This window comes from Thunnus thynnus, chromosome 5 (genome assembly GCF_963924715.1).
Source record: "Thunnus thynnus chromosome 5, fThuThy2.1, whole genome shotgun sequence".
In the NCBI taxonomy this organism is placed as follows: domain Eukaryota; kingdom Metazoa; phylum Chordata; class Actinopteri; order Scombriformes; family Scombridae; genus Thunnus; species Thunnus thynnus.
Window position 1 is genome coordinate 15,367,755 of NC_089521.1, and position 23,376 is coordinate 15,391,130.

Here is a 23,376-nt window from a genome sequence, read left to right on the forward strand (position 1 = left end):
CCTTTTCATCCCGCCCCCCGTCCAGCTTCTTAAAAATGGTTTCATCATAATCAGACTCTTCTACTTATACGTCTGTGTTTATGTTGTTGTCAGATTAGACAAAAGAACCTGGAAGATCATTACAGCCCAGCATAATAGTCAGGCCTCCTGCATGTTGTAAAACGGCTTATGGCGTTTGTCGATCCACCGGAGCAAAAAAGAAACCCTTGTCTGACCTCTCGTCATGTTCCACCATCAGCATACGACGCTGAAACAGTCTCTCTTTGTTGTTCACCTGACCAGGAACTAATTTCAGTGCGGCCCTCTCCACCGGCAACATGGGCGAGAGGGCGGGGAGTCTCTGTTACAGCAACGCCACTCTCGTTATTTCACAATTAATGTCATGCCCTTGTTATTTGTCATTGGAAATACATGGCTTCAGTGATGCTGCTGTTGTTGCTGCCATATTCTAATTTGTTCTCTATTATGGAAAACACTGGCGCCGATTAATTTCACTTTCATGGTTTGTACACACAACAAGTGAGTGTGAGGTGTTGTTGTTTACCAGCAGCTAGTGCTTCTGTCCCGTTTATAAAGGCTGCAAAAAAATGCTTTTATATATTAATGGCATGTTGGGAATCTTTTTTTTTTTTAATCATTTACAAATTTAGGGTGGCCTATTGCTGCTTTTATTCAAATTTTGAATATATTCAAATTAAATAACGGTGAAAATGTGGACATTTTGTTTGAAACAGAGATCTTTTTCAGATATTTGTTTCCTAAAGTCTGCTGCTCCACCTGCAAATTCAAAATGTGTGTTTACTGCAGGAGTCATACTGCTCATTTTTTCTCCCGTCATGTTGTTTTTATTTTCGTTTCCATTTCCTGTGAGTGAAATGATCGCCGCTCACAGCCGCAGTCCCCTCCATTACACCTAATAAGGTGTCATATAATTTAATTCCATGCTTCACTTGTCAGAAAGGGCTTCCAATCCTACTCCAATTTTGAGTTTTAATAGATATTAGTCCTTAACACTCTCCTCACAATTAGGCCTCCCAGTTTTTCTCTTAATGAAAATCAGATTAAGACATATAATCTAATTACAGTTCATATTAATCCACCCTCTCATACACTCTGCCTGCTGCTCTGCCTCTCAGACCCTCTTTGCCATGATCAGTTATTGTGCCTGTCAGTTTGTCAATCAAGACACATAACTGTGTGTATTTTTACTGTATTATTTAGAGGTGGGACCGAAAAATGCGATGGCGCTCAGCTGAACTTTTCCACGAGACTCTGAAGGATAGTAAATGTCAAAGGAAATAAAAATACGGTGAAGGGAAAAAAAAGTTAATCTCATAAATTAATTCAACCTACGGGTTGAAATGACCCATTTAGACTTGTAATTTAGAAATGAACTTCCCTCCCTCTATCTTCAGTTTTTGTCAGTTTTATCGTGACTACATGATTTGGATGGAGCCATGAAGTAGTCTCGGACTGATAAATTCTGTGCGTATCTGCGGACCCCGTTTCATAGGAGAAATGTCCTTATCAGAGGTGCTTTGATGCTCTGAAATATCACACCAAGGTTCAGTTTGAATGTCATGTCTGTTTGATTGTTCATTTGACTCCCTCTACATGTTTTCATAATTACTACCCTTGCTGTACAATCACCATCATAATTAACAACCGACCTCCCTTCTTCTTACTCGCCCACAGTATGAGCAGTGATACCTTTCTGAGAGCTGGCGGTCAGATCCGAAACTTTATCTCAGAAGAGAGGAAAAAGTCTTGAACCACAATAATTCAATCAGTTTCATCACTTCAGAGAGAAATGATTAACTCTCTGCACTAGACCACTGGGTTACTCAATGAAAGAAATTATATGGAAAATTGATAGGGAATTTAACTTGCACATCACCCCACACAACCCCCACCATCATCACCACCACATTAGATTCAACCCCTGAGAATCAAAATTATCTTCAGAAAAAAACTCATCTTTGAAGCATTGCTCGCTTTCATTCTTTTTTTTTTTCTTCTTCTCTTCATGTCTTTGTCTGTCTCTCTGTCTTTCCTTCTCTCTACTCATGTCTCAGGCCTTGAGACAGCCAGGTCTTTTGCCCTTCACGGTGCCCACGTGATCCTGGCATGTCGAAACCTGTCCCGGGCCAGCAAGGCAGTTAGTCTCATACAGCAGGAGTGGGTAAGTGGCAATCAGACCTTCCTTGAGTTTTGCCTCAAATTTGAAAAGCTGAAATGATACTTCTGGTGATATTATGTATTTCTTCTTATTTTCAACAAATGCCAAATGGAAAAAACCAATAATAAAGAATTTATCCCATTAACCCTACTTTGGCTACTAATGTATTTCCTGTGTAGCCAAAGCGTGATGTACAGTAGCTCATTCATCTGTTCCATTTCCTTCAATTGTTTAAAAAAAACGATTAAAAACACATCACTGAGCACTCGCTGACATGTTCCTCCATCAGGATGAACATGAGCCCTGTAGTTTATTTTGTGTTGCATCCTGCTGCTGAAAATACAAACTTGAGCACTAACTGTGTATTAATCAGCGGCTGAAAATAGTCAAGAAATGCATTATTTACTCCTGTTTGAGTAACGTTTGCTAAAAACTACAGTGACCAGCTGTTTTACAAAATTGTTCAGTTTTTTTAGAAAATGAAAGATTATGTTTGTGACCCTTTTTTTTTTATTTTTATTTTTTTAAAGATTTCAATGCCACCGTACTGAGAGACAGACAAACACATTGTTGGTTTTCTCTTCATGGGATTTGTTGGTTATAAGAAAAACATGGAATCTCATTAGCTCATTACACTTAATATTATCTGTTCTGTAATTTATGTATTAAAGATTGTTGCTTCTTGAGTACTTCAGGCTACTCTGTGTATACAAGACCTATCTCATGGTTTTATCTGTGTGTTTGTCCTGTAATTCAAATGGAGGGTCGAAGGGTCGAGGATGTCGATATTTTACAAATTTTAAAGCTCTCTTAGGCAAATTTTGTGATTTGGGGCTCTATAAATAAAAAAAATATTTGACTTGTTTCAATGTGAAAAGTGGATGTGTGATGTCATTAGATAATTTAGATTTCTATATGATTCAATATTCTCTTGCCAAAGAGATCAGTTTTCTAAATGATAATTAAGGTTAAAGTATTCCTCTTTACATTGTCACATGAACTCTGCTGACAGGAACGGTAAAGAAAGCTTCGTGCGGGTGTCTCCGCATTAAGCAAGCAAGAGAGAGAGAGAGAGAGTGAGAGAGAATTAAAGGGAGGGAGTGAGGAAGAGAGAAAGTGAGAGAGGGCATCTGATAATTACCTGAGATTATTGCTCTAATATCGCTGCGCTTGTGACGCGTCCCCAGATTTACGAGTGTGGGAAAATAAACAAGTGAAATGTGGGTGCTGGAGCAGAAAGAATAAGCCATTAGCACTGGGTTGATTACAGTGAGCAGGACTTGAAGAAGAAGGAGAGTGAGTGCTCGGCGCAGATATGGTGAGCGAGGGTGAGAGGGAGGAAAAGAGGGAAAGAAAGAGAGAGAGAGAGACAGGGAGAGAGAGAGAGAGAGAGAGGGAGACAAACGCCTTTGAGCGAGAGTAGATCTGCAGTGTTTAAACTCACCCAAGTCTCTAATTGAAGTATGCCCCTGGGGCTGTCAATGCTGCTCCACAGTGTGAAATCCAGTGTACAGATCTATTAATGTAGCTGCTTTGTCTAAATGACTGGGGAAAAGCTCTGATCCAAGGACCAGATTTTCTAGTCAAATTGATTTTCAAGCTGCACACCTGCCACAGAATTACCATCAATGTTTTTAATTATTTGTGAATGAACAAATGGAAGCTAACTGGAGCCGCTTCCAAAGATGAAACGACTGGTTGACCTCTGCAGTGTAAATGATAATCTTCACTATTTGTGGCACGTGCAAATTGTCAGCAAATGAAACGATTGAGTTAATAGAAGTCTATAGAGTCCAAATAGAGCAGGGACAGTGAATTAGAATTCCCGAGGCTCACTCCGTATTTCCTTCTCAAGGAATCCCCCCCCCCTGTTATAGGCTAATGAATAAAAGTCACAATATCAGAATAAATCTTTGCGGCAAATTCTCCCCTCTGGCGACATTATTAATAGATTCAGGAGAAGAATAGAGAGGAGGATTAATCTTTAAGATGATGGATGGACTCTGCTCGCCTTCCCATGCTCCTACGCTAAGGTCATTTTGATAAGAGGGTATATTTTGGGGTCCTCTGTACAAAAGGTCATCATATCTACTTCCAGGTCCCTCTCAGAGTTCCGCTCTGGCTGCCAGGAGTGGAACTGCTGTCCCGATTGCGTAGGACCTCTGACCTCTAACTACCTGCTTACTATTACTCTGAACTCTCTCTTTCCTCAACTCTCTCTCTCTCTCTCTCTGCCGTGCGGGCTGGTGTTGCTGTTCAGAGATGAGAGTGATGGCTCGCTGCGGTCCAGTGTAGCGCCGTGTACTGACAGTGGGTATAATAGGGGGGTCACTGTGGGATAATGGGCAGGTTAGAACAGCCACTGACTGTTAGGAAGAACAGGGTCAGAGGGCTTATCCTTCCCAGCCAATCGTGCTGTGCTCTGCCAGGAACCGCTTCGGTATAAACAGAACAATACAGAAGATTCCGAGAAGAGAAAAACCTGTCCTGATTTTATACGCAATCTTTACGTAATAGGAAAAATACATTTAGCACGTTTTATAGTGTACATATGAACATTAAGGCATGGCATTATGAAGCTTTGAACTAAAGCAATACCTGTTTATGTTTTGCTGACTTTCCATCATTAAATTAGTTTCTTGCTGCGTTTATGCAACACACAGTTTGCATGATGGGACTTTAGCTGCACCTCCACCGCAGGCCTAATCTGAGCAGAATGTGTTGTTTTCTCTGCCTCTATTCGAGCTGTGAGGTGAAACCCCTCCAGCAGGCTCATTAGGGGAGTTTAGAGTGGCGGAGAGGGGATAAACATTTACCTTATGATTGTGTTTTACAATAAGCCTGATGTTGGTTGCCTTTATAGGGTTCAAAGGGGGCTGTTTTTACAGGCTCTGATGAAGCCACAGTAAAACCAGGAAGGGGATTAAGCAGCAGATGGGTGCTGGGAAAGATGGAGGGAGCAGAGAGGGAGAAAATGTGGAGAGTGAAGCGTTGTAACAAAGATATGCAGCAGAAAGAGACAAGCTAGTTAGATTTGGAGGGCCAAATGCTTTACTGACTTACACTGACAAATTTTCATTTTGTGGATTTTAATAAATTTTGCACCCTCGTATCCTTCAAGTAGCTCTACTGTGTGTAAGTCTTTCATCTTTCTGTAGCTCTTGGCCTCTGCCCTACACTTTAACTATATGCTTTTTTCCCACAGCCCCTTACCTATCCATCTCCTATTCCACTCACAGTACCGGCAGGTTAAGTTGCTGGTTAACAACCAAAGTGTTGCTTTCATGCCAGAGATTTATTTTTCCTGATTGCCTTTAAAATTCTGCTTATCTTTGACTCCAATGTCTCCCTCGGTGAGCTGTAATGGACTCCCCTGAGATACAGCCCACTGTGGTGGGCCAACCAAGGCCCTTGGCCCCTGAGTAGAATACAATGTGTGCATACACACACACACACACACACACACACACACACCACAGACGTGCGGCATGGTCTTATTTGGTAATTTCTCTCTTTTTTTATCCAAAATGCTTATTTCCCCCACTGCCCCTTTTCTACAACACATGCTAATGAGATGCTTTGTAAGGGCGTTAATTAGCGAGCTAGTCACTGATTGCTGTGCTTGTTTTTGTTGTGTGTGTGTGTGTGTGTGTGTGTGTGTGTGGCAGAGGGGTATTAATATGGCTGTGTGCCGCTGAGGAGAGTTCTGTCAGGGTCTGCTCTGGAACCAATTAGGCTAAAGCTCAGTGTCCACTGAGGCTGCTGGGAGAAAAAAAGCCTCCTGCTTGCAATGTCAAACAGCAGCATTAACACAGGCCAGAGAGGCAGAGCAAGACAGGCGGACTGAGAGCCGATAAGCAGCGGTCACTCATACAGGCAGACAGAGAGTCTGACAGACAGACAGTTCCTCTGCTGGATATGAAAATCAGACAAAGAATACAGTCATGCTTTCTGCCACAAACCTCGGCCTTCACAGTTTTTCTTTTATCATTCAAGCCTTTAGATCTATAGAAATATCTATGTTTCTATAGATAATCTACCAATGTACTGTAGATACTCTTTCGCTGGCTGTCATGCTGTAGGATAAGGTAACAACAGAATCAATGAGACACAATGTTCCTTTCCAAGCATCTGCATCTATTTCAGGTGATGCAGAAGTGGAAGAGGTCTTGAAAGACAACCAGAAAGAAGGCAGTCTCATCTTGTAAGACGTCAATACATAAACTTGTATTCCCACACCTTCCTGATAAACAATCTTTCACACTGGCTTTTCCCAGCTCATATGTTTATGTGTCATGGCCTGCATGTTGCAGTATGAGGCGGCAAAGTTCTGGATGAGTCCCACAATTCTTCTAGAAAACTACTTTCTTGCATGACTGTGTTCATTAGGACACGTGCATGGATTCAAACCCCTTCTTGTGTCACCTTCACTGTACTTTTAATATGAATCACACTTGTTTGGAGAGGAAAAAATAGTTAATGTGTGTGTGTGTGGATGCTTGGGCGCCCGCATTTGTCCGTTTGCCCGGTGCATAACCTCTTGTCAGTCTGACAGGGCCTGTGCCCCCGCTGGCCACCGTGCCATGCCACGCTCCTCCCGCTGAGGCCAACAGGAAGTGACACATATGAAATGCTGACCTGGTTGGTCGCAGCCCCCTCCAGGGCCTCAGGATGCTGCTCTTTTAGTCACTCTTCCCCTCTCCTCACTCGCTCCCTGGCTTTTTTTTTTTTTTCCCGTCTTACACAAAAGCCTCAAAAGACATGCGTCCCCTTCTGTTCACCCTTTTTACTTCATACCACTTTCCCCCCCTCTTCTTTTCTTTCCCAAAATGATTAAGGAAATTGCAGCCCATTTCCCAGGTCAGTGAGCAGGTAACACTCTAACACTCTTCTCTGCTGCCAGAGAGCCCAATTGATCATCATTTTTTTAGGTCTTACATCTTGCAGGATTTCAAACTTTAACTTATTTTTCATTCTTTTCCTGATGTGATTTCAAAGCTGCTGTAAATGTTTCAGCATCACGTAGACACACTTTAGCTGATTTTTTGTTTTGCATTTTTGACCTAAAAAGGAGGCAGCAACTAATACCATAACAAAAACATACCTTCCTGTTTATGGTAATTTAGGATTACTCACATGGTGCACTTTCTATTATCTCTAAGGTGCTGGAAAGTATCCTGCTAACAAGGTTGGAATCGTTTGTTCTCACCACTGATAATCAGTTCGGCTTTAAAAGAAAACATGGGCACTGATATGCGTAGTTATGCTTTAAAGGAAATAGTTGCTAAATATGGAAGCCAAAATTCCACTGTATTTATGTTTAATTGATACATCCAAGGCTCTTGACAGAATTAATCATGAAGAATTATTTCTGAAATTGCTTGCTGGAGGTGGTCCAAAGTATATATGTAGAATACTAGTCTTCTGGTTTGCCCATCAGACAATGTTGGTTAAGTGGGGCGATGTTGTATCTGCCCTGTTTCATGTAAATAATGGTGTTCGCCAAGGTGGAGTTTTGTCTCCTATTTTGTTCAGGGTATATGTGGATGTCCTATCAAAACAACTGAATGGGTGTAACACAGACTGTCTTGTCATCTTATGTACACTGATGACCTGGTAATATGCAGTTCATGTAGTGCTGGGCTGCAGCAATTACTGAAGGTGTGCTCACAGTACGGCAACGATTATGACATTAAATTTAATGCCAAAAAGAGTAATGTCATGATAGTCAGAAGTAGAGAGGATAAGAAATTAGTTTTTCCTGTGTTTCACTTGTGCGATATTCCTCTCATGACATCCAAAGATATAAAATACCTCGGTCATTTCTCACTGATGATTTGAATGAACAGTGTTGTAAACTATATGCTCAGGCCAATATGTTTCTTTGTAGGTTTTGTATGTGTTCTGTCAATGCAAGCTGTTCATTATTTAGAGCTTTCTGCACACCTCTGTATAACAGCTCATCTTTGGTGTTGCTACAGTAAAAGTAGTATGCGGAGGCTCATAGTGGCTTACAATGATGCTATGAGGTTGCTGCTTCAGGTTCCCAGATGACATAGTGTCAGTCAACTGTTTGTGTTCTCTGGTGTTCCTACATGTGAGGCACTTCTAAAACATCTGATGTACATTTTTTATGTGTCACTTTGATGAGTCAGAGAACAGCTTTAACCAGCCCTAAGAAGAGCTGCTCTCAGAAAACACTAGTGAGATAGCCTACATATGAACTGGTTGTGGTGAATTGAATGTTGTGGTTTTATCATGTATGTCTTATAGTCCTTTTTCTTTTTTAAATTTTTTTATAAAATATATATGCTATGGGCCCTCTTGTGAGTCTGAAATAAAGTTTGAATTGAATTTCATTAAAAAGCATAGGCAAAAGTGTTTTTTTTTTTTTGGTTGTTTTTTTTTTTGCATGTGCTTTTGCTGACTCGTCACTGTTAAAGCTCAGATAAATCCAGTGGAGATTGTTGTTTGCGGTGTCGAAGCTTGTGCTTAAGCAGTTCCAGAGCCCCTTTTCACATTGTCCCCAGACTATACCAACATTATACCTGCACTTCTACCCCTCCCTGCTCTCCCAATCCTCTCCTCCAATCTCAGGTACATCCACTGAATCATTGAGGGAGTGGCGGCTCTCACTTATTACCAGGATGAGGCATTGTGCAAATCGATCTGTTTCCTTTCTGCGTATTAGTAGCATGCGTCCACCTCTCCTGGGAGACCTTCTCATATCTCTTTATTTACTGATTTGTTTGTTTCCTGCCTGCATTCTGTCTGTAAATTGGGAATAAAAAGGTCCCACATCTCCAACTACGGTCTGCATTGGTGTGGCACTGAAAAGAGCAGACAGGATGGATGAAATGAGGGTGGAATTGCGATATGTAAATTTGATGAGGAAACCCCTTTCTCCTCAAATGTATCCGCTTCGGATTCCTCCACCAAGCGACCACACAAGTGCCAGAACAACAATAGGATTTACTATAATATACCACCGAGGATTTCTTTACATTACACACGTTACGGTTACAATGCAGCTCATGGGAATACTAAAGGAGGCTTTGTGTAGCAAAGACTGTTAGTATAAAAGTGTTAGAGTTGAATACTTTGAGGTTTTACAGTAGTAAGCATTTTGTGCGTGTATGTATGATTGTGCGTCAATGTAAAACACTATAGTACGGTATGTATGCACACGTACATGCATGCACATTGTGCACTGCACACACCCATCCACATGGTGTGTATTTAAATGCTTGATTATGCATTTTGCATAGCTTTGGGACATGCATCACTCTTCCCAGACTGCTAATAAAGTGACCAGGGAGATGGGGGAACCTAAATGAATCCTAAAGTGCCAGGCTTGCATTCCTCACTCCCTCACTCTCCCTCACTGCTCTGCTTAGTTATTCCAGCCCATCGTGAAAAGCTGTGCGCCGCTCGGCTCTCCTCCTCCTTATGTCTGTCTGCTATAGCCAGGTGCTCTGTCTCCTGAAGAGGTGTGGCCTGCTCCTAATTGCCTGGACCACAGTGAACTATGGGCAAATGCTCTGTGTGAAGGAGCACCGCGGAGGAATAATTTTGAATAAATCACATAGTTAGCCGGGTGGTATTTTCTGCTAAATAAGCACTTCAGCAGCCGTCTCACATGGAGGTGTGAGCGTTAGAATGACGGGTCACTTGCCATAGGTCATGTTGGGGAGGATTTAAATGATTTAAATGATGTCACTGCCACTGAAGGGGACAGGTTGAGGAAGGATGTGTAAGGCAGCACCTCTTTGTTGTTTGAACCTGACAGACTCTCATCCTTCACTCTTTCGCTCTCCCCTCTGAAGGAGGGCTCATAGCCCTGGGACGAGGGCTTCTTATGATGAGAGAGGTGAGAGGTTGCTTGGATCTCTTTCACTCTTCCTCTCTCTCTCTTTCTCTCCCTGCCCAGCAGAGAATGTTTTTTATTGAAGTCTCAGAAGTGCTGACCACAGAGAGACAAGTCCAGCACATACTGTAATGTTTTAATTCAGGAGATGAGCCAGTTGTAATAAGCTGCAGCCAAATAGACGCAGGCTTAGTTGATGTCTGCCAAACAGGCAAATATAGTAATGTTCAATGCAGAAACCATCTGGCAACTGGCTATAACATGCACCCGCTATTACCCCAAGCTCTTTTAGCATCTTTAGCACAGTTTGAAATTAGCACAGACTCTCAGATCCCATGATAAAGTTCATAGGAGACGCAATAGGCTAATTAGATGTAATTCCGTGTTTGATGTCTCTGTGTGATTTAAATGGTCTGATGTTGTCTCTCGTCATCTTCCATAACCCACTAAGACTATAGTCAGACATGAGACAGGAACTTAATGAGTTTGTGCGTGTGTATGCATGTGTTTGGTGCTCTACATGTCCAGGCCTGACTGCATTTCACATGTGAGCGAGTAGAAGAAGACCATGTGTGCACGTAGCCTGTTGTCAGTTTGCGTTTGCTATGAAGGACAGAGGGATTGTCCTCTAGTGAACAGACAAGTGCATCACAGCAAGTCAACAGCTGCCATGTCCCACCGTTCTGACACTTATAAGTCACAAATTTCAATGTCAGCCTGGTGGAGAATAACCGAAACAAAAAGCTTAAATCAAATTTCTTCTCCAGAAGAAAAGTGTGGGAGGATGATTTTTTTATTTTAACAAACAACAAGCAATGAGAATAGTCTCATTTAAACAAAGATGTGACTGGTTGTCTTTCAATAAATGTTTCAGCAATGCTTTGCTCATTTATGTATTTAGCTGGTAAATATGTAGCTTTTTATTTTAAAATAAAAATCAAGACATAGCATTTTGGTGCAGAACTCTGCAAATCATCTTTCTTGACTCTGTAAAACAGCTTTTGCTGATATGGCTGTGTCTCTGAAGCTCGTCTTGTGTTTATAGGATATCCTCTGCAGTCAGGTCTCATGGTATTGATATCAGTGAACCGCTCCAGGCATCCAAACAATCCTGCCTCAGGCACAGCTATCATTATTTTCTGGGAAATTGTGTGCGTGTGTGTGTATATATGTGTATGTGTGTGTGTGTGTGTATGTAAGTATGTATATGTGTGTTTGTATGTGCTTTGACACAGAGTTAACACTGGTTTACAGCTTAATCAGTCTGTGTAACTGAATGCATATTTATCAGAGAGAAAATTCATGCTCAAAGAATCAGACTTCAGCCCATACATCATTATCAAACACACACATGTACACCCTTGGACACACACATACACATACACACACACGCAGATCCACATTTCATTAGAGAGGCAGATTCAGGCAGCAGTAGATTAAAAACAACGTGTGTTTTTACAGGCTCATAAATCAAGCATGGGACGAGGGGGATTCATTTAGAGAACAGCGGAGTTGTGGCGTAGTTGCCCTCACGTGACTAATACTTAACTGCGATACTTTGATACACTGCCTTTTTATTAGTTTCATTCTCTCCTGCCCCATATCAATGATTATCTCTCAGCTCACATTTGACTTGCAGAGTAGGCGAGATGTTGTGTTCATTTTGGTTGACCATTTCGATGATGAAACGGCCTCCCCATCTAACCAGTGATTAAGCCTACACATTGGCAAATGTTTAGGCCTACAGAACAGTATTAGTGGTGTAATGCATCCTAATCTTACACTGCTGTGTTACACTGGATTGATCTTGTGTCTCTGTTGTGAATAAACCACTGTGTTACTCTATTTTCACCATGCTGTGTTTAGATGGTAAAGCCACCTCATATTCTCTTTTCTTTTCATCCATTGAGCTGGCTCGCCTGTGGGAATAGTGGATGGAGAGCAGGGCTTTTAATCTGTTATTGCTATTCGGGCTGCACATACTTTCAAAATGGTACCAGTGTTTTAATGGTGTGTGAAGCACTCCTATAAAATGTTTTGTTGATCAGTGATGTTATGTTGTAAATGCAACATCACATGCGCACACCCACACATACGCTCCCTCTTCACCTGTGATACAGCTGTTTTCTGGCCGCCCAATTTCAGAGGTCCTCTTAGGTTTACCTGTATATGTGTGTCGATATGTGTGTTTGTGGGTGTGTAATCCCCAGTTTCAGCTGTGTGTCATTGCCGGTCTCAGGCTGGAGAGCAGGTGTAATTTCCCCTGCACTAAAACCCCACAACAAGTGGCACCAGGGGAGAGAGGAGCATATTACAGGTTCAAGCGGCTCTGCTCCCCTGGACCACAGAGAGCTACAGGCTTTCCTGACCTGTGACCAGGCTCAGCCCTTGTGTGTGTGTGTGTGTGTGTGTGTTTATGTTGAGGGAGGCTCAGAGGTGTCGGAGCTGCCTCACTGTGTTTCTTTCATAGTGTAAAACCTTTATTAGGGTCCGAACCTGTTTGGGGGGCCGCAGGGCAATATTATTTCACATGTTCCAGGTGAGAAATGAGCAGCATGTGTAGGTGTGTATTTACTTTACAACTTTTAGATAACCAGCACCATATAGAGGCAGGGTAGAAGGTGCACAGGTTGGGTAAATATATCAAATAACTCTAATAAAATCTGCTGTAAACCAGTGAACACAGTTTGACCTTTAACCTCTAAAGTAAACCAGTGAACACAGTTTGACCTTTAACCTCCAGCTCCCTCCGTCACAGCACTATATGTAGACCACTGGGGTTCAGCTGATTAATTCTGCTGTGAGCTGGAGGCCATGAGGAGGAAATATATTGTCTCAAACTTTGGTGAGCTTTTTTGGTACAATAGTGGTGCAAGAAAGGATTAGATTATTTTTAGCAGACAGATAACTTTTAAGCACTATTTAGTGCATTTTGGTGTATTGTAAAATACAGTGGTGTATGTTTTTTTTAGCCTTCTAAATAAAAAAAATACACCAGCAAAAGTGTAAAGAATGGATTTGATGTGTTCATCTGCTCTGAAGTAAGCTGCAAACATTACCATGTCTGGCTAACTAGCTTACCGCCTGCAGCTGTAACTGAGTATTACTTTCTAGACCATGGAGCATTTCATATTACATAATTTGTGTGGTTGCATTAAAAAAACCCAAATGATAGCACGTTCAATATGTAGTGTTTTCCTATTGTGTTGAAGCAAAACAGGTAGCCCCAGGCCTGAAAAGTGAAGCGTGCTCTCCAATGACCAGCAGGGGGCGACTCCACTGGCTCCAAATGTGTGGAAGTCTATGAGAAAATGACCCTACTTCTCACTTACTTATTATCTCAGTAAACAGTTTCCTAATGAGTTTATGGTCTCAATTGCTAGTTTGAAGTCTTTTTCAATACAGCATGATGTTCGTTTTGTAAACTCTGGTCTTTAGAGTAAAATAGATGATAAAGCAGGGTATCCTTTGTGGCATGGCTACACTGTGATTGACAAGTAGCTACCATGGCAACAACGCTGGTTAGGTAGTGTACCTACCCTACCCTAACCTACCCCTTACCCTAAACTCTGATATGATAGCATAACATTAGCGGCTCTTTATTGGATTTGGGGAAGTTCACATTCTAGCAGCTCTAGCCAAATCTGTTATCTGTGATAGCATTACATTTGCTAAAAACATTTGATGTTAAAAGTTGAACATGCCGTTTGAAAATACGAACAATAAAGAATAAATCTAACCTTTTTCCTGATCATACTTACAACACTAGAACTAACTAGCTCTACACTGCAATACAAGAACAATACTGCTTCTTTATGTATTTGTCTTCTGCATGGGTCATCAACTGGTAAGGATGGTGACTTTTTGCCTTGGAGATGCAGCTTTTAGGACAATGTACTGTATGTAGCCATCAAATGCATTTATGACCCTTTTTACAGATTTCTTTTAAAGCAAGTCCATTTGGTAATATTAAAAGGTTAGCTGGAGACAGTGTTTTCAACCAACTCATGGAGCTAATGTCAGCATAATTAGCTAGCTACATCTAATAAAACCTACAAGCAAATTACAGCTAACTGTGGCCATTTCAGCTGGCAACATCAGCAGTTGCCAGCTAGAAATGACAATGTCTACCTCTGTCAGAAATCAAGGACCAGTTGTTTCAAAAATGACTAAGAATTTCGTCTGTTAAATCTGACATTGTTAAGATTGTTAACTGCATGTCTCTTCTTGCACGACACATGTAAGAGCCGAAAGCTTGACAGGCAAAGCCACAGTAACTATGGTCATGTAATGGTCAGTTCAATCAGAAGAAAAGACTATTGGGACTTTCAGAGAGCATTTGCAGAAGCACACAATTCCAGTGCAAAATGTCTGGAAAAAATATTACATCTAATTCAACTGTACTTGATCATCCAGTGAGCTTCTTCTCCCTCCTTATTTATGGCGATGTTCTGTAATACACAGAGAGCTGTCACCGGACAGAGTAATTTGACAGACCTTTGTCATCCCTACAGGTCTGTGTGTGGCAGTGAACGGTGAACAGAGTTAATTGGTGCCTCTCATCTCTCCTCTGAAGGGCACTGCTGCCTATTAATACAGTGTCATGATAAATTAGCCCAAATAAAACCCTACACACAGCGATGAATGATGAGCTTATGTCTGTATGAGTGTATGTGGGTACAATGTGCACTTGGATACTTCCTTCAGTGAGTCTGCCTCATTAATTTTTGGTAACCAAATTTCCATTAGGTTTGAATGAATGACCAAGAGGAGCCAACTAGGGCAAAGAAGGGGACTGGACTGATGGGCAGAGGAGAGAAAAAATCGTGAGAGATGAAGGGAAGAGTGCAGAGGATGGGTGAGAGGAGAGGTGGAAGGAGAGAGGAGTGAGGTGGGGAGGAGGTGGGGGGCACGGATACTCATCCATTACATCCCACAGCAGCCCAGGGGTCGGCTTCAGCAAGACTGATTCAGAGCGATCAGGTTTGGACTCCATCTCCCATAAATCCTGGCATGTGACGCTGATGGATGTGGGCCATAAAGCCTCCCCGCTCTGACATGTGGAGAGCAACATGGAGAACCATGGGAAAATGTGAGTGCTCCAGGTTAATGTCAACGAGGCCTGGGAGTGAAGAGGGGATGATAGAGAGAAGGGAAGATGGGGACAGCGAGAGATCAGAGGTGCAGAGAGGAGGATTGAGAAAGAGTGAGAGGGCCGAGAGCAGAATGTGAAAAAGCACAGAGATTGTGGGAACACTGTAACAGAATTTACTGTGACACCGCAATGATTCAGCTGTCATCATACTAGTTTAAACTCATGTTGCTTGGAGTACAGTGAGTGGTCCCAGCCCATTTGTAAAAGATGAAGATCTAAACATCTTTCCTGACACTCATTTTTGTGATTTATTTCCTCACATTTCCATAGGTTGGTAATAAGCTGCATGGCTATAGCACAACGTTTAGCAAGAATGTAATTAATTCTGTGTGTTTTCTCATTTATTCTGTTATTGTATGTCTACATGGTGTTTGATGCATGACCAAGATGAATATAGCTCATTAAAAAAGCCTTGTGATTATAATAGGGCCAAATACAGGAACTGCAGACCAGGCTAGACAGGAAATGGAGACATGTATACTTCCTCATTAACAGAGCCCCATTTGGACCATAAAGCACCATCCCAATGCGCACAAGGAAAATGCCCTGATTAGAGGGGTGGAGGGGCATTTCTGCCCTAATGAAGGCTTCCCAAACAGTCATTTATGATATTGGTATGGGTGGTATGGTGACTAGGCCTATGGGATGAGCTGGCTTACACAGATATGGAAGTGAGATAGCAGATGCAGTATATTTGTATGGATGGGAGGGATGAGAGGGCCGGGGGAATGCATATCCACAACTCATTTGCACGAGTCAGTTTTACTAGGTTGCGGCTAATGGAGATGAGCTTGTGTTAAGAGCCAGTGGAGACGCTAATTTTACATAAAACCAAAAGAGGTCTGAGAGCCATGGCTGTGTGTGTGTTTGTGTGTGTGTGTGGGGGGGGGGGTCAGGTTGTGCTCACTTTGCGCTATTCTGTCGGTTCACCGAGTGAATTCTCAAATGGTGACCATCCTTTCCCATAAAAGCTTTCTGTATCCAACTGAAAAGAAATAATCGAGAATGACGTCACTTATCATTATGATGTTTGCTCTTTTAATTTACATTTAAATTAATTGATATCTGATAAAAAAAACAAAACATAGGATACAGTGTACCACTGTATTTGGTGTAATCTTGCACAGAGAGAATTTAGTCCAGATTTACTGAGATTGTGTTTTGAGGGCAATCTGCACATTTTTTGTGACTCAGTCTCTAAGAGTGCAAACTTTTATTCCAGTTTTTCTTGCCTCCTTTCAAAGGATTTTATGGGCATTACAGTGATTTTTTTTAAGGAGTGTTGGAAAGTGTTAATTGTTATTTCACAGCCTTGTGTAGAAATAGCTATTATGCGGGCCAGATAATGGGATTTACATATGATTTATGAGGCTTTATTTTTTGAACAGTGGTATTATTGTGCGTTCTCTCCATTCATTAGGGTGGTTTGTAAATAGCATGGCACTCTGACTTGGCGGTGTTGATGGTACACTTTCCTATATAAACTTTTAGTAAATGCAATCCTTAACATTTTAGTTATAATGGCAGCCACTGAATATTTCTTTTGATTAAGACATAGGCACATAATTTGAAAACATACATGTAAATATACAATTTCAGGCCTACTTACAAATCTTAGACTAAACTAATCCCCTGTCCACCACTGTCTCCTCCTCTCTCAGTTTCTTAATTTCTCCACTTTTTCTTGTCCCACCCTCCAACACCCCTCCATCGTCGCCACAGGAGCTACCTGAGGCCCTTGTGTCCACCTCATTTATCACCTGGGTTTGATTCCTCTGCTTCGAGAGCGAGAGAGAGGAAAAAAAAGAGTTGAGAAGGAAGAGTAAAGAGTCATAACAAACCCTCCTCTGTTCTCTTTCGTTCTTTTCTACCTCCCTTCCTTCAGTGTGTGAGGGAGAGATGAATGCAGCCAGTGGAATTAATTGCACCCCGTTACTGAAGATCAGCAAGTTTGCACCGTTGGCGTGCTGATCTGCCATATGGCTGCCCACTAGGTGAACACTTTGATTAATGTTGCCCACTCCCCAGTTTTTTTCCCCACTAATATTTGATTCTGATAACTGAAACTCAGCTTCTGAGTTCCTGAGTCTCTCCATCTTCAGTCCTCACTCTCCTCATGTTTCCCTTTTTTGTTTTAGTCTTTTCCTCTGCTCACCTGAGCCATCTGTGTTTGCAGGTGAAGTTTGGACTCCAATCTTTCCTTCTTTTTCTGTGTTTTTTTTTTTTTTTTGCAAGCTTTGCTTACAAAGTCTTTGTGCGATGTGGCATTGATGCAGGCGCTGTGGAGTTTAGAGTATCAGAGAGATTAGAGGGAGAAAGAAAGGCCAGAGTGTGTTTGTGTAAGAGAGAGGTTTGGAGCTATGGGTACGTGTCCTTCGCAGTTGATTAGGCCCCTGGTGTGTCGAGTGTTTCTCTATTAGCCTCCTCAGCCTCTCGTCTTCTACTGTGTACAGTGACTACTCTCTACCCCAGAGGTCCAGGATACACACACACTCACACACAAACAGGAGCAAACACACACACACACACATGCCATGCACACAGTCAGATAGGATGCTGTGCTGGGGTCCAAGCAGTAACAAGGAGGTGAACAGATGCTGGAGTCACAATATCAATAGGGCTGAGTGTAGGTAATAATACCTTAGCAGGGTTCAGTCATGAGACACCGCTAACTAGAGAGGCAACTCTCAAGTGGAGCATTCACTATCTGCAAATCACACCATGTAGCTGTGTGCGCGTGTGTGTATGTTTGTGTTTGTAGGTGCACATACTCCCATTACATGTTAGAGAGAGCTTGTTTTTGCTGCAGGGGAGCAGTGAGATGGTGTCAGTGCTATCATCAACTCTGAGATAAAATGTTCTCACCTAAGGTCACAAGTTCAAGTTTGTTTTCTTTTTTTCTCCTGCTATAATGAACACTATGCAGACATCTATGCTGGAACATCTATTACAATCACTCGGGTGCTTTGTTTTCCCTCTGTTTTATGGTCCGTTCCTGCTGCTCGTCTATTTTGGTCTTCCTCAGTCTTGTTAAGTGCTGCCATTCTCCTGTGTTTGGATGTGGCCCAGAGGGCCCTTAGCTAGACCAGGGGCTGGGAATGAGCTGCAAGCCCCAGCCAGGGGGTGCCCACAGTAGGCTGCCAGTCCCACTAAATCTCCCTGATTACCCGGGGTGGCTGTGGTGTGATGGGGGTGTTACCAAGGTGGTGGGCTCTCCAAAGAGGCTGATTGAGATGCAAATGGAGGCCATAACTCAGAGGTAATGCAGACCTGAGCACCCTTTGCCTCGTCCGTTCCTGCTCACCACACTCTCTCATCGCTCCCCATTACTCCAGCATAGGAGGAGGGACCGTTATTGTCTCGGGATAAAGTTAGATATTTATCATAGGGTAAGATAGAAAGAGAGAAATAGTTTGTTAAGGTGGGAGCCGAGGAGAATAAGAAAGTATGAGTGTAAACTGAGTGTTGTTTTGATTAAGATAAACAGTATTACCAGATACTACCAGATAAAACCGTGGCTGACCACATTCACAAACACACACCTGAAGTTACCAAACTCTGCTTCTGCTTCTTAGAAAGAACAGATGGACACAATAAAGTGTGAGGTGCTCGCCTTGCCAGTAGAAAGGTGGAATGAACAGGGGAAGAGGAGGGGGAGGAGTAATTGCAAAGTCCTTTGCTGAATTGTTCTGTGGATGCAAATTTAAATCCCTCCTATTATTTTAATAATCTGCCTTTTACTGCTTGTGCTCGGATCATTTGTTTGCAAACCAGGTTATTTGGAGAGGGAGGCTCGGGGGTAATTTCATGCTTTGGAGCATTTATATCTATAACTTAATGAGGAGAGGGCCTGTTGTTTCCTGGTAATACACTACTAGAGGGGAGCAAACTTTTTATTCTCCGTTTAGGGTACTGTTAGAGGGCAATAATGTGGGATTACTCTGATGGAATTAAGGAGCAAACTGAGGAGAGACCTAATGCAGCTTTGGGTGATAGACCAAACTTTAATACTGATGTTTCATTCAGGGTTTTTTAGGTTCATGGGGTGTAGCATCCATTCGCCCATTACAATAAGCTTACAAAGATTTCTTCAAAGATCTCTTCAGATTAGAGCATCCTCCATCCACAGCTGCTGTCTAATTGGGATCAGTCTGTTTTTACCACTATGTACATTTTCTTTTCTTTCTCAATTAGCTAAACTCTGTTAAATGTTTATGCAACAGACAAACTGTAGTCTGCGTATCAGTTCATGAAATTCAGGTCTGTCTCCTCCTCATTATGTCACTTAGTCCCTGCCAGGGCAGAGAATCAGCCTAGTGGCCCGGCCCAACTCGATTTAACACAACCTTATTACATTTAGCTGAGAGACAAAAGGAAGACCCACCGTCTACAGTGAGCAGCACACGGTCTTGTGAGATGATCGGGATTCTTAATGTAGTTACTCCTCTTCAGTGGAGCCAAAGGCATGGCGGGATGGAGTGATAGAGGATGAAGGTGTGCGTCCACGTCCTGTCGTCCACTGCCGCTCCTCTTCCTCCTCCTCGTCTTTCCTTCTTCCTCGCTGTCATTCCTTCGCTCCTCTGCTCCCTTGTGAAGGACTTGTCTCCCAGAAAATTGAATCAGACTGCATGAATTAAAGCAATAATTCAATTTGTTTACAAGGCATCATTTATTCTCTGTCAGGCCAGCGCTCCGTTGACAATGCGTGGCTCGCTGACCCCCGACCTCAGCTGAGGTCACGTGACGCATTTATTACATTGTTCAACGAGAGTTTTCCAGGCTATTATCAGGCGACAAGGGGCTGAGGATGCATGATGAGAATCCTATTATTCAAATCTGCGTAACGTTGTAACAGAATGCAGAACCACATGACCTTATCAACAGATAGGGTAGATCATGTAAATGGTGTCTGAACAGCTGCTGGTAATGTTTTTGTCTCAATATGAGTATGAATATGAAATTGACCATCATAATAATAATTGTTTCTTTTATTTTTATTTCCTTTGTTTCCATTTTTGAAATATTTTATCCCAGGTTTTATTCATTTGTTCCTCTTGAAACATGAACTCAGTATCATACCAGAGAAAACAAGATACTTTATCCCAGAGAGAAGAGATAAAAGGCACAATCTCTTGTATTTCCAGGCTAAACTATTGTGAAAGTGGAAAATGGTAAGCAGTTTATAATATTGCTAAACAAAAGAGGTTTTAATCAAAGTGCATACCAGACCCTGCGGAGTGTAAAACATTCCCTCATCAAAAGGCCTATTATACACTTACTCACATCAAAGGCCTCCATGTTTCTTAATTGCCAGATTCTTTTCTTATTCAATTATGTTATGCTTATGTTTTTTGTAAAGCTGATACAAAAAAGAGCTTGGGTAACCAAATCAAAGCAGCTTAATTCATCATCTCTGTGTATTCACGACAAGAGTGTACATATGTGTAAATGCGATGCATTCCTGCGAGCGTGCTCGGTACTTTACCAGCCCTCCAGATACCGAGATGATACAAGGCAGGAGGAATTAAACAGTGTAAAACTAGCAGGTTTAGATAAAGCAATCACATTACCGCCACACTTGAAAAGAACACATTATTTTGTACTTGAGAGAGTTGAGCTTTATTGCTGACACCCCCAAACAGAAAGTTGTACATACAGTATAAGTGCACAGGGTCCCTGAGTTTTCCTCTGACTTTATTGTTATCTAACCACAACATAATCAGCATCTAAGTCTGCGTGTCCCGTTCATCCAGACACTAAAGTCCCCATGCAGAATTGCAAAATAAGCTGGGTGTAAATATGTAATTGCCAGTGCTTATTCTGAGATCTGAAATATTAGGGAGCAATATGGATCGCATTAAAATCCTGGTTGTTAGGGGTATCGGTTACACTGAAGACATGCAGGAAAATGTGCACTGTCTGCGAATCTGGCGGAGATAGAGTGGGTGAGATGAGGGGGGAGATAGGATCAGGAGAGGGTGAGGAAATGGAGAGGAAGAGACAGAGAGGAAGAGGAGAGTAAGATGAAAATCTCTTGATGTCTTTCTGAGAACATAGACACATTATTTAAATCTCCATCACTTTTTAATGTAAATCTGATCGGGCTCTGTGCTGCGCTGGACGAAGGAGGGGAGAGAAGTAGAGGCAGAGATAGACAGACGCGCACACACACACACACACACACACACTCACACACATAGACACAGAAAGAGAGAGAGCAGGTTATAGTATAAAATTGACATTGTTAGAATTGAAAGCTGGATGTTAGCATCCCACTTCACACTTCATCCTTTATAGAACACAAATGCACACAAAACTCTTCCAAAATTATATCAGCTGTCCTTTACCTTAATGAAAAAACACTTACACAGGCTGGTGGTGGAATACGGTGTGTGTGTGTGTGTATGTGTGTGTTAGTATATATGCGTGCATGTGTCTGTTTGTGTGGAATCTGATATCTGCCTCAGGCCCCATGGCCCTGGTCTGTCTGCATCCGAAAAGCAAACTCTGCAATTATGATGACCGCCCTGTCCTTTTCATTTCCCATCTCTGTCTCCCTCTCGCTCTCTTTCCCTCTCTCAGTCTTTCTTTTTTGTCTCTGTCTCTATCTTTTCCTCACCACCTGTCTGTCTCTCCTCTGAAAGGTGAGCTTGATTACACCTCAAGCTACAATAGAAAGTCTTCTCGTACTTTTTTTCTCTGTGTGCAATGCATGTGACTTACACATAACATGCTTCATATGTTGTCTCTCCTTAAAATGGTTTGCTCTTAAAAAACACATTTTAATTTTTGGTAAGAACCTCAGTGTTGGTCAAATTGTTCTCACATGTTAGCGGATGAGAGGTTTTGTGTATTTGTAACGCTTTTTGTTGAAATGTTACAACCATAATATAAATCGTTATGTAAAAAATGACAAGATTATACTGCAAAAATTATGTTTTGAATCAATATCAGCAAATTGTTATTCGTTTTTATTTAAATCATTTGTAATGTAATATTATAATAATGTTTTTGCATGATTTTTCCATTTCACACTGTGCTCTAAAATATTATCACCAATGGATTGAAATTAACTAAGTGTATTTACTTAAGTACCATTAAATACAATTCTAAGGTAGTATTGAGTATTTCCATTTGATACTACTGAATACTTCTACTGTTATTTACTTTGCTGATTAAGATTTTGAAATACTATAATGAGCATATAAAATATAATGCAGTGTTATACAGTCAATTAAATTACATAGCAGGATTTAAAATACTTAAAATTAGTTCTGCCTCATCCAGCTTTAACATTAAAATTCTGTGACATTAACGCATCAATATTAATAATCCTTTGATATAAAGTGTAATAATATAATGTTAGCATTCTGTCTGCATAATCAATAATATTTTGATATTTTAGTGATACACTCACTAATACATTTACTGAATTTTTGAATAGACTTTTGTTTTTACATTCTGGTGTTGTTACTTCTACTTAATTAAAGGATATGAATACTTCTTTCACTGCTGGTCATCTGTACTTATTTTCACCTGTCTAGGTCTCTTTCCTTCTTTGTGTTTTTTCTCAGCATGTTCAGTGTTTCTCTGCAGCCTCCACACGGCTCCTTGTCAGCTTTGAGTGAGTGATTAACTGATTGAAGTGCTTACTAATTAATGTGTTTCATTAATTACAGTCATTAATGCCGTGTTTACTCACATGGCCCTGCAGTAGCCTTAGTACATCGCTGAACGGAAATGTCAGCAAGTACTTAACCGAGGCCTGGCCTTTACTCCCCCTGCGCATATGTGTGCGTGCGTGTGTGTGTGTGTGTGTGTGTGTGAGGGGTGCCCCTGATGTCCGTGTTAAGAGTATCAGCACGTATGTGCTTCATTCTCCACGTTTCTCAACTGGAAAATCATCCCATGTCCTTCCTTCACCTTTCCCATATCTGCCCCTGCAATTGCTTGATTTGTAACTTGATTTCAGGAAAGGGAAAACCTGTAGATTATCCAGCTTTCATTAGGGGGGAAAAACCCAGTCCATGTCAGAGAAAGAAGAAATCAATTTAATACAGACTTAACTGGAGGAAATTGCATATTCTGCCTGTATGTGCTGAACAGGCACTTTCTCTTCCTCACCAGAGACCTGCCTCCCTATTAATTGCAGTGTGTGTGCATGTCAGTGAATAA

At 41.6% G+C, this 23,376-nt stretch overlaps 1 protein-coding gene across 3 annotated transcripts in view; it reads left to right on the forward strand.

The window, feature by feature from the left end:
* wwox (WW domain containing oxidoreductase) overlaps nt 1-23,376 on the forward strand; it is a 138,884-nt gene that overhangs the window by 8,771 nt on the left and 106,737 nt on the right. For all 3 annotated transcript variants that reach the window (XM_067589502.1, XM_067589503.1, XM_067589501.1), the window contains exon 5: nt 2,076-2,182. In XM_067589502.1, coding sequence (XP_067445603.1) covers nt 2,076-2,182 — 107 coding nt within the window. The remainder of the gene's footprint in view (nt 1-2,075; nt 2,183-23,376) is intronic.